Consider the following 12,427-nt stretch of genomic DNA (forward strand, 5'->3'; position numbering starts at 1 on the left):
CTTCCTGCCTGTCTGCGCCCCTCTCTCTCTCTCTGCCTGTCAGCACCCTCTCTCTCTCTCTTTCTCTGCCTGCCTGCGCCTGCCTCTCTTTCTCTCTCTCTCTCGCTCTCTTTTTTTCTCTCTCTCTCACTCTCTCTCTCTCTCTCTGCCTGAGCCCCTATATCTCTCTGCCTGCCTGTGCCCCTCTCTCTTTCCCACTCTCTCTGCCTGCCTGTGCCCCTATCTCTCTCTGCCTGCCTGCGCAACTCTCTCTGCCTGCCTGCGTCCCTCTCTCTCTGCCTGCATCTCTCTCTCTCTCTCTTTCTCTCTCTCTGCCTGCGTCTCTCTCTCTCTCTCCCCCTTCTGCCTGCCTGCACCCCTCTCTCTCTGCCTGCCTGCGCCTCTCTCTCTCCCTGCCTGCCTGTCTGTGCCCCTCTCTCTCAACTTGCCTGCGCCCCTTCTCTCTCTCTGCCTGCCTGCGCCCCTTCTCTCTCTCTGCCTGCCTGCGCCCCTTCTCTCTCTCTGCCTGCCTGCGCCCCTTCTCTCTCTCTGCCTGCGCCCCTCTCTCTCTCTCTCTGCCTGCCTTCGTCCCCCTCTCTCTCTCTCTCTCTGCCTGCCTGCACCCCTCTCACTCTCCCCCTGCCTGCCCACGCCCCTCTCACTCTCCCCCTGCTTGCCTGCGCCCCTCTCACTCTCTCTCTGCCTGCGCCCCTCTCTCTCTCTCTCTCTGCCTGCGCCCCCCTCTCTCTCTCTCTCTCTGCCTGCCTGCGCCCCTCTCTCTCTCTCTGCCTGCACCTCTCTCTCACTCTGCCTGCATCCCCTCTCTCTCTCTGCCTGCCTGCGCCCCTCTCACTCTCCCCCTACCTGCCTGCGCCTCTCTATCTCACTCTGCCTGCGCCTCTCTCTCTCTCTCTGCCTGCCTGCACCCCCCTCTCGCTGCCTGCCTGCACCTCTCTCTCTCTTTTTCTCTTTCTCTCTCTCTCTCTCTGCCTGCGCCCCATCTCTCTCTGCCTGACTGCGCCCTCTCTCTTTCTCTCTCTCTGCCTACCTGCGCCACCCCTCTCAGTCTGCATATGCCCTTCTTTCTTTTTCTCTCTCTGCCTACCTGCCTGCGCCCCCTCTCTCTCTGCCTGCCTGCGCCCCCCTCTCTCTCTGCCTGCCTGTGCCCTCTCTCTCTCTCTCTGCCTGCCTGCACTCCCCCTCTCTCTGCCTGCCCCCCCCCCTCGCTGCCTGCCTGCGCCCCCTCTCTCTCTCTACCTGCCTGCACACCTCTCTTTCTCTCTGCCTGCCTGTGTCCCTCTCTCTCTCTCTGCCTGCCTGCACCCCCCTCTCTCTCTCTGCCTGCCTGCGCCCCCCTCTCTCTCTCTGCCTGCCTGCGCCCCCCCTCTCTCTCTCTGCCCGTCTATGCCCCCCTCTGCCTGCGCCCCTCTCTCTCTGCCTGCCTGCACCTCTCTCTCTCTGCCTGCCTGCGCCTCTCTCTGCCTGCCTGTGCACCCCCTCTCTCTGCCCGTCTATGCCCCCCCTGCCTGCGCTCCTCTCTCTCTCTCTCTGCCTGCCTGCGCCCCTCTCTCTCTCTGCCTGCCTGCGCCACTCCCCCTCTCTCTGCCTTCCTGCGTCCCTCTCTCTCTGCCTGTTTATGCCCCCCTCTGCCTGCGCGCCTCTCTCTCTCTCTGCCTGCCTGCGCGCCTTTCTCTCTGTAACACTCTTCAACTTTCTACATGTCTCAGTTCATAGTTGCCCAATGTGTCCTGTATGCCAAATTCATTCAAGTCTGGACGTCCTGAAGCGAGCAATTATACTTCAGATTTCTACTCGCCAATTAAAACTAATGTTGTGCACTCAAACAGATCGGGGGCATCTTGAAGCATGTCACGGACCTCAGTGTGGGTCCAGGGCTTATCAAATAAGGTTTCACCTCTCAAAACCCTGGGGCAAGCAAATTCATTATTACTAACTTTGTAAAGCACAAGTGCTCTCTGTCTCTCTCTCTCTCTGCCTGCGCCCCTATATCTCTCTGCCTGCCTGTGCCCCTCTCTTTCTCTCTCTCTCTCTGCCTGCCTGTGCCCCTATCTCTCTCTGCCTGCCTGCGCAACTCTCTCTGCCTGACTGCGCCCTCTCTCTTTCTCTCTCTCTCCCTGCCTGCCTGCGCCCCTCTCTCTCTCTCTTTCTCTCTCTCTCTCTGCCTGCATCTCTCTCTCTCTCTCTCTCTTTCTCTCTCTGCCTGCCTGCACCCCTCTCTCTCTGCCTGCCTGCGCCTCCAGACGCTAGGACCCTGTTGAGTTCTCTCACTAGTATCTTATGGCTGAGTAGGGAGAATTGTATCAACATTTCTAACAGCATTTTTGTCCCTGGCCAGCTTTCCTCTTTATTTTGGACACTCATCTCTCAAAGGATATCGACCGGTGACCTGAGAGGACCAGGGTATCTCCTGCCTGACTCGCCAACTGTGGGGGATGGAAATAAAGCCCCATGTCAGGAAAGAATTTGTTTATCAGGAAGCAGTACAGCTGCAAGGCCAACCGTCTCCGCTGAGCCTGGGAAACACAAGCTTTAGCAAGCAGGCACTAAGCTGAGATTCAAAATGGTTTCCAGGCTCTAATATGTGACAAAATGGCTGACCCAAATCTAACAATTCTCCCACATCATCGCAGGGAATAAAACAAGAAAAATGAAACCAAATGAGAAATAAATAGGGGATCGTGCTTAATGTTTGTTCATTACGAAGTAAACAAGAAATAGGGGTCTCCCAGGATTCTTATGGTGCCCTACTTGAGGAATTCTGTCCAACAAGTTTAAGTGGAAGCACTAGCTTTCCGAGTGCAGCTCCTTCATCAGTGGATTGTGGAATATAAAATTGTAAGACACAGAATTTATAGCAACAGTTTATAGTGTGATGTAACTAAAATTATATACTGAAGAAGACCTGGATTGTTTGTTAAGTCTCTCATCTGTTCGAATGACCATGATAGTTTCAGTTCTTTCAAATGTAAATCACAAAACCTTTTAAAATAGTTAAATCCTCAAGTGAACTTTACCAATTACTGTCGCATCAGCCCAGATAATGTATTGAAAGTGTGAGCTCCCCTGTGTGAGACTGTCTGTGCCACAATGGTTAAACTGATTTACAGAATCTTGCATGGATTCATGCAGGTTTTGAGCAAAGACATAATTCTGCAAGTACGAATTCACCCAACTGGTGCGTGTGTGTGTGCATGTGTGTGCGTGTGTGTGTGTGTGTGTGTGGTGGGGGTGGGATGTATATTTGCAAATACATTCTATGTGCATTTTTTAAAGCAAAAATCTGCAGGCAGTCAATACATGTAATAGTTTGTAAATTTGACTTTGGAAATAGAACCAGTCTGACTCAAGATTGGGATACAGGCAGACTCTGACCTCACGCCTTTAATGCATTGTCTGGGTTGAGATGTGAGCTTTTGCTATAAAACCTTGTTATCTTGAGAAGGTGACAACAAGAAATTCTGGGATTTACATTGTAATGAGACCTGCAACCTATTTGAAAAGGTGGAAGACTTAACAATCCAGGTTTGTTCAATATACCAGTTCAGTGGCAGGACGCTGGAATGTTTTGCTCTAAATTGTGTCTTAGGATCTTATCCTCCACAACCACCCGATGAAAAGGTAGCACTCCAAAAGTTACTGTTTCCAAAGAAGTCTGTTGGACTACAGCCTGGAGTTGTGGGATTCTAGAATCTGGTTTCCATCATCTGCAGTCCTTGTTTTTACCTCATTGATTTTAACCCTACTATGAATCCTCTTGCAAGGATACCTGCCTTGAAGAAGTTTTCCTCCTCTCTCTATAAGAATCTCAGGCAGTCCCTCTCCCACTGCAACTCCCAGGTCATTTCCTCTGCCCTGAAGCTCTTCAACCATGTCCTGAAACAGACTCGCTACCACAGCCACATTTGCTTCGTCAGTACCTGCCTCCGTAACCAACTCATCCCACACGGACTCCGGACCACCTTTAAACCAGCAGAGTTCGGATCCGAACAGGCCATTCCACCCTCCTGTCTGACCTATCACCTTCATTCCCACCTCCATACTCTTTGCTACCTTCCCTCACACTCCTCCCTGACCTATCCCCTCCATCCCCACCCCCATTCACCTATTGTACTCTATGCTACTTTCTCCCCACCCCCACCCTCCTTCATTTATCTCTCCACCCTGCAGGCTCTATTTCTCATGAAGGGCTTTTGCCCGAAACGTCGATTTTCCTGCTTCTCGGATGCTGCCTGAACTGCATGCTTTTCCAGCATCACTCTAATCAAAAGTGGATTGGCCATGTTGAATTACCCATAGTGCCCAGGGATGTGAATGTTAGGGTGGATTGGCCATGCTAAATTACCCATAGTGCTGTGAGAAACGAACCCCACTTAATCAATAATTTTCAGTCTGAGTCAAAGAGTTCTGAAGCAGCACATTTATTCCAACATGTTGCAAGATGGGTATCTGTATGAAGAGAGACATATCCGACAGTAAAATACAGAGCTTTTTATACTTTTCTGAGGGCTCTCTCGACACCCCTACACTGACCAATAAACCTATTATAAGTGTCTATTTCATTCTATCCCTTTATTTGGTTATTATTTGCGCCCGTTATTCCTTCATTTTGTAATTCCCTGCACCCAAGCCTAAGCCTTTCATACTTATTAATTACTTAACTTGTTTTTCTTTAAATCTGCCTTATTTGGCTGTCCTTGTTCAGTACAGCCTTCCTGTTATTTTGTCCAGTTCCTCTTATCTTATCTAACCGTCTGACTTCTGAGATCATCCTTTACTATCTTGATAGTCCAAAAAGCGGACCTACAAACTATGAGCTTATTTAGAGTGCCCCGCTGCCCTTTTTTTGTGGTCAGCTACAAATAATTTCTTAGCTTAAAACTATTTCTTAAAAGACCCTTAATATTCTTTAAAATCAACATACACCTGACAACCTGAAATTTATCTCTCTCAATCCCCACCCCCACCCTGCAGGCACTCTGCCTCTATTCCTGATGAAGGGCTTTTGTGCGAAACGTCGATTTTCCTGCTCCTCGGATGCTGCCTGACCTGCTGTGCTTTTCCAGTACCACTCTAATCTAAAGTGGATTGGCCATGCTGAAATACCCATCGTGCCCAGGAAAGTGCAGGTTAGGGTGGATTGGCTCTGCTAAATTAGGCATAATGTGCAGGTTAGGTGCATTACTCAGGGTTAAATGTAGAGCAATGGGTGTGGGTAGGTAACCCTTGGGAGGTTCGGTGAGGCCGAGTGGCCTGCTTCCACACTGTGGGGATTCTCTGAAGGGAGGGGTGTTTTTGAAAAGTGTGTTCTCGTCCTCGTCTGCTGCAGGCGCAGCGCATGCGCAGTGCGGTTTCCCTTTGTCGGTCATGCCCCATCCCCACAACCGTCACTTTTCCTCGCCCCGCCCCTAGTTCCTTTGTCACGTCACAACGCGGAAGTGGCCCTGTCAGTTTCAAAGTGAATCTCTTGCCCTATAGACGACTCTTCATCCTGGGAGAGAGACAGAGATGGGAGGAGGGGAAATTGGTCACTTGTAGCAACTGGAGTGAATGCAGGGAGGGAGCAGACTCCGCAAACTCCGGTATGTGTCTTAATTATCCGGGTGAGGAGGGACTGAAGAATAGAGATTGAGAACGGAGAAGGCTGGATATCTTTTCTGTTTTAATGTTTAAAATGCACCCGATTCCCACAAGTAAATGCAACAGGTACAAATACAGCATATGCAATGTTCCTCATTGCAGCTTCAAGCCGGTTTTGCATCCTCTGTTCTTCCTCCACCTTGCTCCAGCACATTCAGCTTCTTTCCCTCATTCACATTCTCCCCTTCCCCTGCCCCCGCCCTGATGTTCCAAGCTGACCCTCAAAAGATCGGTTTGTCCCTCCATTCTTTCCTGGTGGCGCCCATTACTCTTGTTTATTTCTTGCCTTACCCGGCCTTGTGCGTGAACAAAGTGTTAGCGTCTATCCTCTTTCACTGCCAGCTGCTTCCTTGCTTGCGAAAGCAACATTTCCTCCCATTTTTCGCCGACGCTGAGCCTTCTGACCTCTTTGATTTTTTTTTGTTTTGCAGAAGCAGGAAACAGATGCTTATAACTGTTTGTACGAGCATTATCTAGCTTAACCTACACCCCCTCCCCTCACAGCACCTTATCTGTTTGTCTGTAACATCTACCATTGTTTGCAGGCACATTTCATTCTTGTATGCACATTTTAGCTAATACAAAAGCAATTATATATTTCCTTCACATAGCTTTCATTCTTGTTAACTCCACTCTTGGCTGAAACAATTATACACTGGCGTTAGTTCATTGACCTTGCAGAAGCAATTATGGTTGCAGAAGTAACACTGCTTTACCTATATCCTACAGGGGTGACCCTACAACCTTGCATAAAATAATGTGGGGCATGGCGAGGGTAAATAGACAAGATCTTTGATCTGGGATTGCTCATAGGTTTATGGTGAGGGTGAGATTTAAAAGAAACCTAAGGGGCAACTCCTATATACAGAGGGTGGTGTGTGTAAAGAATGAGCTGCCAGAGGAAGTGGTGACTGCTGGTACAATTACAACCTTTAAAAGGTATCTGGATTGGTATATGTTGGGAAGCATTTAGAGGGACGTGGGCCAAGTGCTGGCAAATGGGACTAGATTGATTTAGGATATCTGGTCAGCATGGATGAATTGGACTGAAGGGACTGTTTCTGTGCTGTACATCTGTGATTCTGGCTTGCACTTAATGTTTGTCACATCTGTATGTTCAGGTTCTCCCTAGTGTTGGTGTTAATGCCTTGATGTCTTATTTTGCTCCCCACATTCTGGGGACATTAACCATTTCCTATCTGGTTGTTCTTATCTGGACTGCTATCCGGATCTTCAGATTTCTGGGATTGGTCAATAAACACACCTGGAAGTGACTCTTTTGTCAATCACACAAGCAATAGTTTATTCTTTGATACGGCCGGGTCAGTAGACTGTGATCAGCCCAGAAGGATTAGATTAGACTAGATTCCCAATAGTGTGGAAACAGGCCCTTCAGCCCAACCTGTCCACACTGACACTCCAAAGAGTAACCCACCCAGAACCATTTTCCCTCTGACTAATGCGCCTAACACTATGGGCAATTTAGCACAGCCAATTCACCTAACATGCACATCTTTGGACTGTGGGAGGAAACCCACGTAGACACGTGGAGAATGTGCAAACTCCACACAGACGGTCACCCAAGGCTGGAATCGAACCTGGGACCCGGGTGCTGTGAGGCAGAAGTACTAACCACTGAGCCACTGTGCCACCCTAGGCTAAGTCAAAAATGCACAAGGATCTTGCGGGATCTGATTGGTTGTTACTATGTGATCATGCTCAATGTCTGACTCTAAACAATGTATATAAGTTCTATCCAAACTCTGTAAAAGTCGGCAGATTCTTCTGGCACTCTAGGTGTACTCATCAGTGGCCCAGTGGTTAGCACTGCTGCCTCACAGCCCCAGGTTCGATTCCAGCCTTGGGTGGCTGTCTGTATGGAGTTTGCACATTCTCCCCATGTCTGTGTGGGTTTCCTCCCACAATCCAAAGATGTACAGGTTTGGTGAATTGGCCATGCTAAACTGCCCATAATGTTAGGTGCATTAGTTAGAGCGAGATGGGTCTGGGTGGACTACTCTTCAGCGGGTCATTGTGGACTGGTTGGGCTGAAGGGCCCGTTTCCACACTGTTTTTTTCACCAGATTTACATCAGTCTGTGGTTTCTTGTTTGTTCTGAGTCATGAGTATATGCCTGACTGAGTTCTGACTGAGTTAACCAAGCAGAAGCCATTTTGTCCTACCTCCCATGTTAAAGTGGAGATTTGAGGTGGCCCAGGGAATCCTTTGAGAACTCAGACCTGTAAAGCCTCTCTCTTGGTTTGTCCTGGAGATCATACTCTTTTAGAAGCCTGGAATAAAAATCTCTCATCATAAAGTCCCAAAATGCAATTCAATTCAATCCATAGCAGATAAGCACCAAGAGTTAATTTTCTACGGGATCCAACAGCCTCAGCACTAAAATAGTCTCACAAGGGAATGGCTGTGAATGTTATCACTTGGTGTCCTGTTCACACGGATTCACCGATGCTGAGGCAAACGTTCGTAATTGCCTCACAGCATCCTGTTATCACTTGGTGAGCCCAGGTGTCCCTAACTTTAAGTTCTCTCCTCTTTCTGAGCCTTCCTGTCTGTTTATTTTCTAGTGCAGTAAATGTATTCAATAATTCAGCATTACATTTTAGTCTGAATGTTTAAAGAGAAGTTTTAAGGCTCTAGACTTTATCACCCAGATGCCCACACCCTCATTCCTCCCTTTGATTACACCGCGATCACTGAAAGAGAAGGCTAGTCCAAACGAATCCCTTCAAGGTGGTCCAGCCATCAACATCCTGCAGAGCGGTACCACCATCTTCGCAGCTCATCTGGTCATATTTATCATCGCCATTGACCCGTGTGGGTGAGCCATCAGATCGCAAAAGCAGCATCTTCTGGGGCAAAGCTATATCACTAAGGGACCTCATAAGCCTAGCAATTAAATACCTAAGAATACCAATACCGACAAACAGACATAGCTGAATTGATAAGCCAATTGTACCATTAGCCCGATCTGCAGTTTGTCCAACTGGTCCCTTCAGTCATTCTGTCAAGGAATACCTGGATCTCTTCTTGTATCTCAGTAATATTGCCAGTGAGATCGGGAATGCCCATAGTGCATTTATCTTGGACAATCGTGCAGACCTCACCCTCCTGGGCAAGTATATAATCTAAGGCATACCAATTCTGATCCTTCCAACCTCAGGGTACTCTGGATTCCCCAGCCTATCGGGTGTCCTGTATTGTCACCCAGTCCCTTGGGATCCTTCCAGTTGGAGCAAGGTTGGCTGAGACCGATCGATGCATCCTCCTCTGATGGAGGTTCCATCGACTTGTCCACTGCCCAGGACATGGTACTGTTGTGGGAACAAGGGCTCCGATAGTGACCTTATAAGGGACATCTTTGCCATCAAGGAAAAGGAAATTGGTAGCTTTACCTTAGCTGAAGAAATAATAGTCTGGTTTGGTGTATATTAGGGAGAGTTTGTCAAAATAGGTTACTGAAATGTTACAGCAGGGGGTCTAGTCAGGTCTACAAGAGTAAAGGGTCGACGTTTTGCAAGAGGAGTTGCTTGAGCGCTGTAAAAAATGGGCCAAGTGACTCGAGCACTCGCACTGTATGGGAGACAATGGTCCTCAGAATGCTGTTCCCATTGGGATCTCCCTTAGCTTGATTGTACATGGTCTTGGTGACAGTATCAGATTCTGAAAAGAGAAAAGGCCTATAAATGCGCAAGGGAAGGGTTCCATTCCAGGTCCATGTGCCGCATAAGGCCTGCTGTACCCCAGCCAGTGTTACACCAGCTGTTTGTATACACAGACTGGAGGTATTGGAAAGTGATATTTCTCTTCGCAGGGTCGGCAGTAGGAATTCTGATGAAAAGATTGGAATCGGGACTGGGGACGGGGCAAGTAAGTCATCTCCCGATAGAGAGAAGTAACATACTACTGCCTCTGGGGTGAAGAGCATTCTGTGGGCCTGTATAAATAAGTTGTTTGTGGATTGAGGAGTTTCCCCGATCAGGCTTCCCTTTTCTCGAGTCAGCCCGTCCTGCAAAAAGGAATGGAGTTCCTGGCCGCCCTTAAAATATTTACCATACTAACAGGGTTGATCATTTTTATCCTCACCAGGCTTGCGTCTGCAGGTAAAATCAAAAAGACATGTTCGGTAACGACATGGTAACTCCCACTGATTTCTACTGTCCAGATGGACCATCTGGTCTTTCTGATGGAAGAGTCCATTGCAATGATCAATCTTAGGCAGGGAGGAAAGGGTCGTGTGAGGGAGCCGTGGTTTAATAAGGAGTTGGAATCCCTTGTTAAATGGAAGAGGGCGGCCTTTGTAAAGATGAGGCGTGAAGGTTCAATAGGGGCAATTGAGAGTTATAAGGTAGCCCGGAAGGACCTGAAGAGAGAGCTAAGAGCAGCAAGGAGGGGACATGAAAGGTCCTTAGTTGGTAGGATTAGGGAAAACCCTAAGGCTTTCTATAGATATGTTAGGAATAAAAGAATGACTAGGGAAGGAATAGGTCCAATCAAGGATAGTAATGGGAAGTTGCGTGTGGAGGCTGAAGAGATTGGGGAGGCGCTGAATGAATACTTTTCGTCAGTGTTCACTCAGGAACAGGACATTGTTGTCGATATGAATACTGAGGCACGAATAAGTAGAATGGATGGCTTTGAGATATGTAGAGAAGAGGTGTTGGAAATTCTGGCAAGGGTGAAAATAGATAAGTCCCCTGGGCCTGATGGCATTTATCCTAGGATTCTCTGGGAAGCAAGGGAGGAGATTGCAGAGCCATTGGCCTTGATTTTTGTGTCCTCTTTGTCGACAGGAGTAGTGCCAGAGGACTGGAGGCTAGCAAACGTGGTTCCCTTGTTCAAGAAGGGGAGTAGGGATAATCCTAGTAACTATAGGCCAGTGAGTCTCACTTCTGTTGTGGGCAAAGTCTTAGAGAGAATTGTAAGGGATAGGATTTATGCACATCTGGATAAGAATGATGTGATCAAGGATAGTCAGCATGGTTTTGTGAAGGGCAGGTCGTGCCTCACAAACCTTATTGAATTCTTTGAGAAGGTGACTAAGGAGGTAGATGAGGGGAAAGCGGTAGATGTGGTATATATGGATTTTAGTAAGGCGTTTGATAAGGTCCCCCATGGTAGGCTACTGCAGAAAATACAGAGATATGGCATTGAGGGTGAGTTGGAGGTTTGGATTAGGAATTGGCTCTCTGGAAGAAGACAGAGGGTAGTAGTTGATGGCAAAGGTTCATCTTGGAGTGCCGTCACTAGCGGTGTTCCGCAAGGATCTGTTTTGGGACCATTGGTGTTTGTCATTTTTATAAATGACCTGGAGGAAGGGTTAGAAGGTTGGGTGAGCAAGTTTGCGGATGATACGAAAGTCGGAGGAGTTGTAGACAGTGAGGAAGGATATGGCAGGTTACAGCAGGATATAGAGAAGCTGCAGAGCTCGGCAGAAAGGTGGCAAATGGAGTTCAATGTAGCTAAGTGTGAAGTGATTCACTTTGGTAAGAGTAATAAAAAGATGGATTACTGGGCTAATGGTAGACTACTTGGTAGTGTGGAAGAGCAGAGGGATCTTGGTGTCCATGTACACAGATCTCTGAAAGTTGCCACCCAGGTAAATAGTGCAGTGAAGAAGGCATATGGCGTACTGGCTTTTATTGGTAGAGGAATTGAGTTCCGGAGTCCTGAGGTCATGCTGCAGTTGTATAAGACTCTGGTGCGGCCGCATCTGGAATATTGTGTGCAGTTTTGGTCGCCATACTATAGGAAGGATGTGGAGGCACTGGAACGGGTGCAGAGGAAGTTTACCAGGTTGTTGCCTGGTATGGTAGGAAAATCCTATGAGGAAAGGCTGAGGCACTTGGGGTTGTTTTCATTGGAGAAAAGAAGGTTTAGGGGTGATTTGATAGAGGTGTACAAGATGATTAGGGGGTTAGATAGGGTTGACAGTGAGAACCTTTTTCCACGTATGGAGTCAGCTATTACAAGGGGGCATAGCTTTAAATAAAGGGGGGTAGATATAGGACTGATGTTAGGGGTAGGTTCTTCACTCAGCGAGTCGTAAGTTCATGGAATGCCCTGCCAGTAGCAGTAGTGGACTCTCCCTCTTTATGGGTATTTAAGCGGGCATTGGATAGGTATATGGAGGATAGTGGGTTAGTGTAGGTTAGGTGGGCTTTGATCGGCGCAACATCGAGGGCTGAAGGGCCTGTACTGCGCTGTATTCTTCTATGTTCTACGTTCTATGTTCATCATGTTCCATACATCAAAGGCGTCTGGTCCGGTGCACTGGACGACATCTCCTCAGCATGGGTGGTGGATAATCTGATTATTCCTGGTCGCATCCATACTTAGTGGCTTTCCCCATCAGGATGTTGTACGTGATCAGAAAGGTGAGGAGATAAGCGATCCCCCACATGTCCCTCCTCTTACTTCAAGTATCTGTAATAAGATTAACATTAGAACAACAGCAAAATTCAAAAACCAAACTGGACAGGTTCCACTCCTTTTGTTGGGATTCCAGTATTCTCTCCTCCTCTTCCCCTCTTTTGATTGGTGTGGTCAATCAATTTACAATGGTGCAGTTGGACCCAAGCTGAGCGCCCAGCGACTTTGACCGCTGTAGGGGTGGGAAGTAAAATCTAGAAGGGGCCATCCCAACGAGGTTGGAGACCTTTGCGAGTCCAGTTCTTGAGAAGCACCAACGAACCAGGCTCTACCTGTGATGAGGCTGAAAGGGAGGGAACATCACTGTAGGCCGCACGCTCCTGGGAGTAAAAGGCACGCA

The 12,427-nt window shown here is 48.1% G+C and overlaps 2 protein-coding genes across 3 annotated transcripts in view; one reads left to right on the forward strand and one right to left on the reverse strand.

Annotated features, from left to right (window-relative positions):
* LOC140460045 (uncharacterized) overlaps positions 1–12,427 on the forward strand; it is a 911,064-nt gene that overhangs the window by 37,641 nt on the left and 860,996 nt on the right. The gene's annotated exons all lie outside the window — the stretch shown is intronic.
* LOC140460921 (sulfhydryl oxidase 2-like) overlaps positions 1–12,427 on the reverse strand; it is a 43,913-nt gene that overhangs the window by 23,214 nt on the left and 8,272 nt on the right. Inside the window, exon 2 of one of the 2 annotated variants that reach the window (XM_072555650.1) lies at positions 11,341–12,081. The exons of the other annotated variant lie outside the window; for it this stretch is intronic. Within the exon in view, the coding sequence (XP_072411751.1) occupies positions 12,069–12,081 (13 nt within the window). The 3' untranslated portion in view covers positions 11,341–12,068. Of the gene's footprint in view, positions 1–11,340; positions 12,082–12,427 lie in introns of those variants that run through there. 2 annotated transcript variants of the gene reach the window in all.

The sequence above is a fragment of the Chiloscyllium punctatum genome, chromosome 36 (genome assembly GCF_047496795.1).
Source record: "Chiloscyllium punctatum isolate Juve2018m chromosome 36, sChiPun1.3, whole genome shotgun sequence".
Lineage (NCBI taxonomy): Eukaryota > Metazoa > Chordata > Chondrichthyes > Orectolobiformes > Hemiscylliidae > Chiloscyllium > Chiloscyllium punctatum.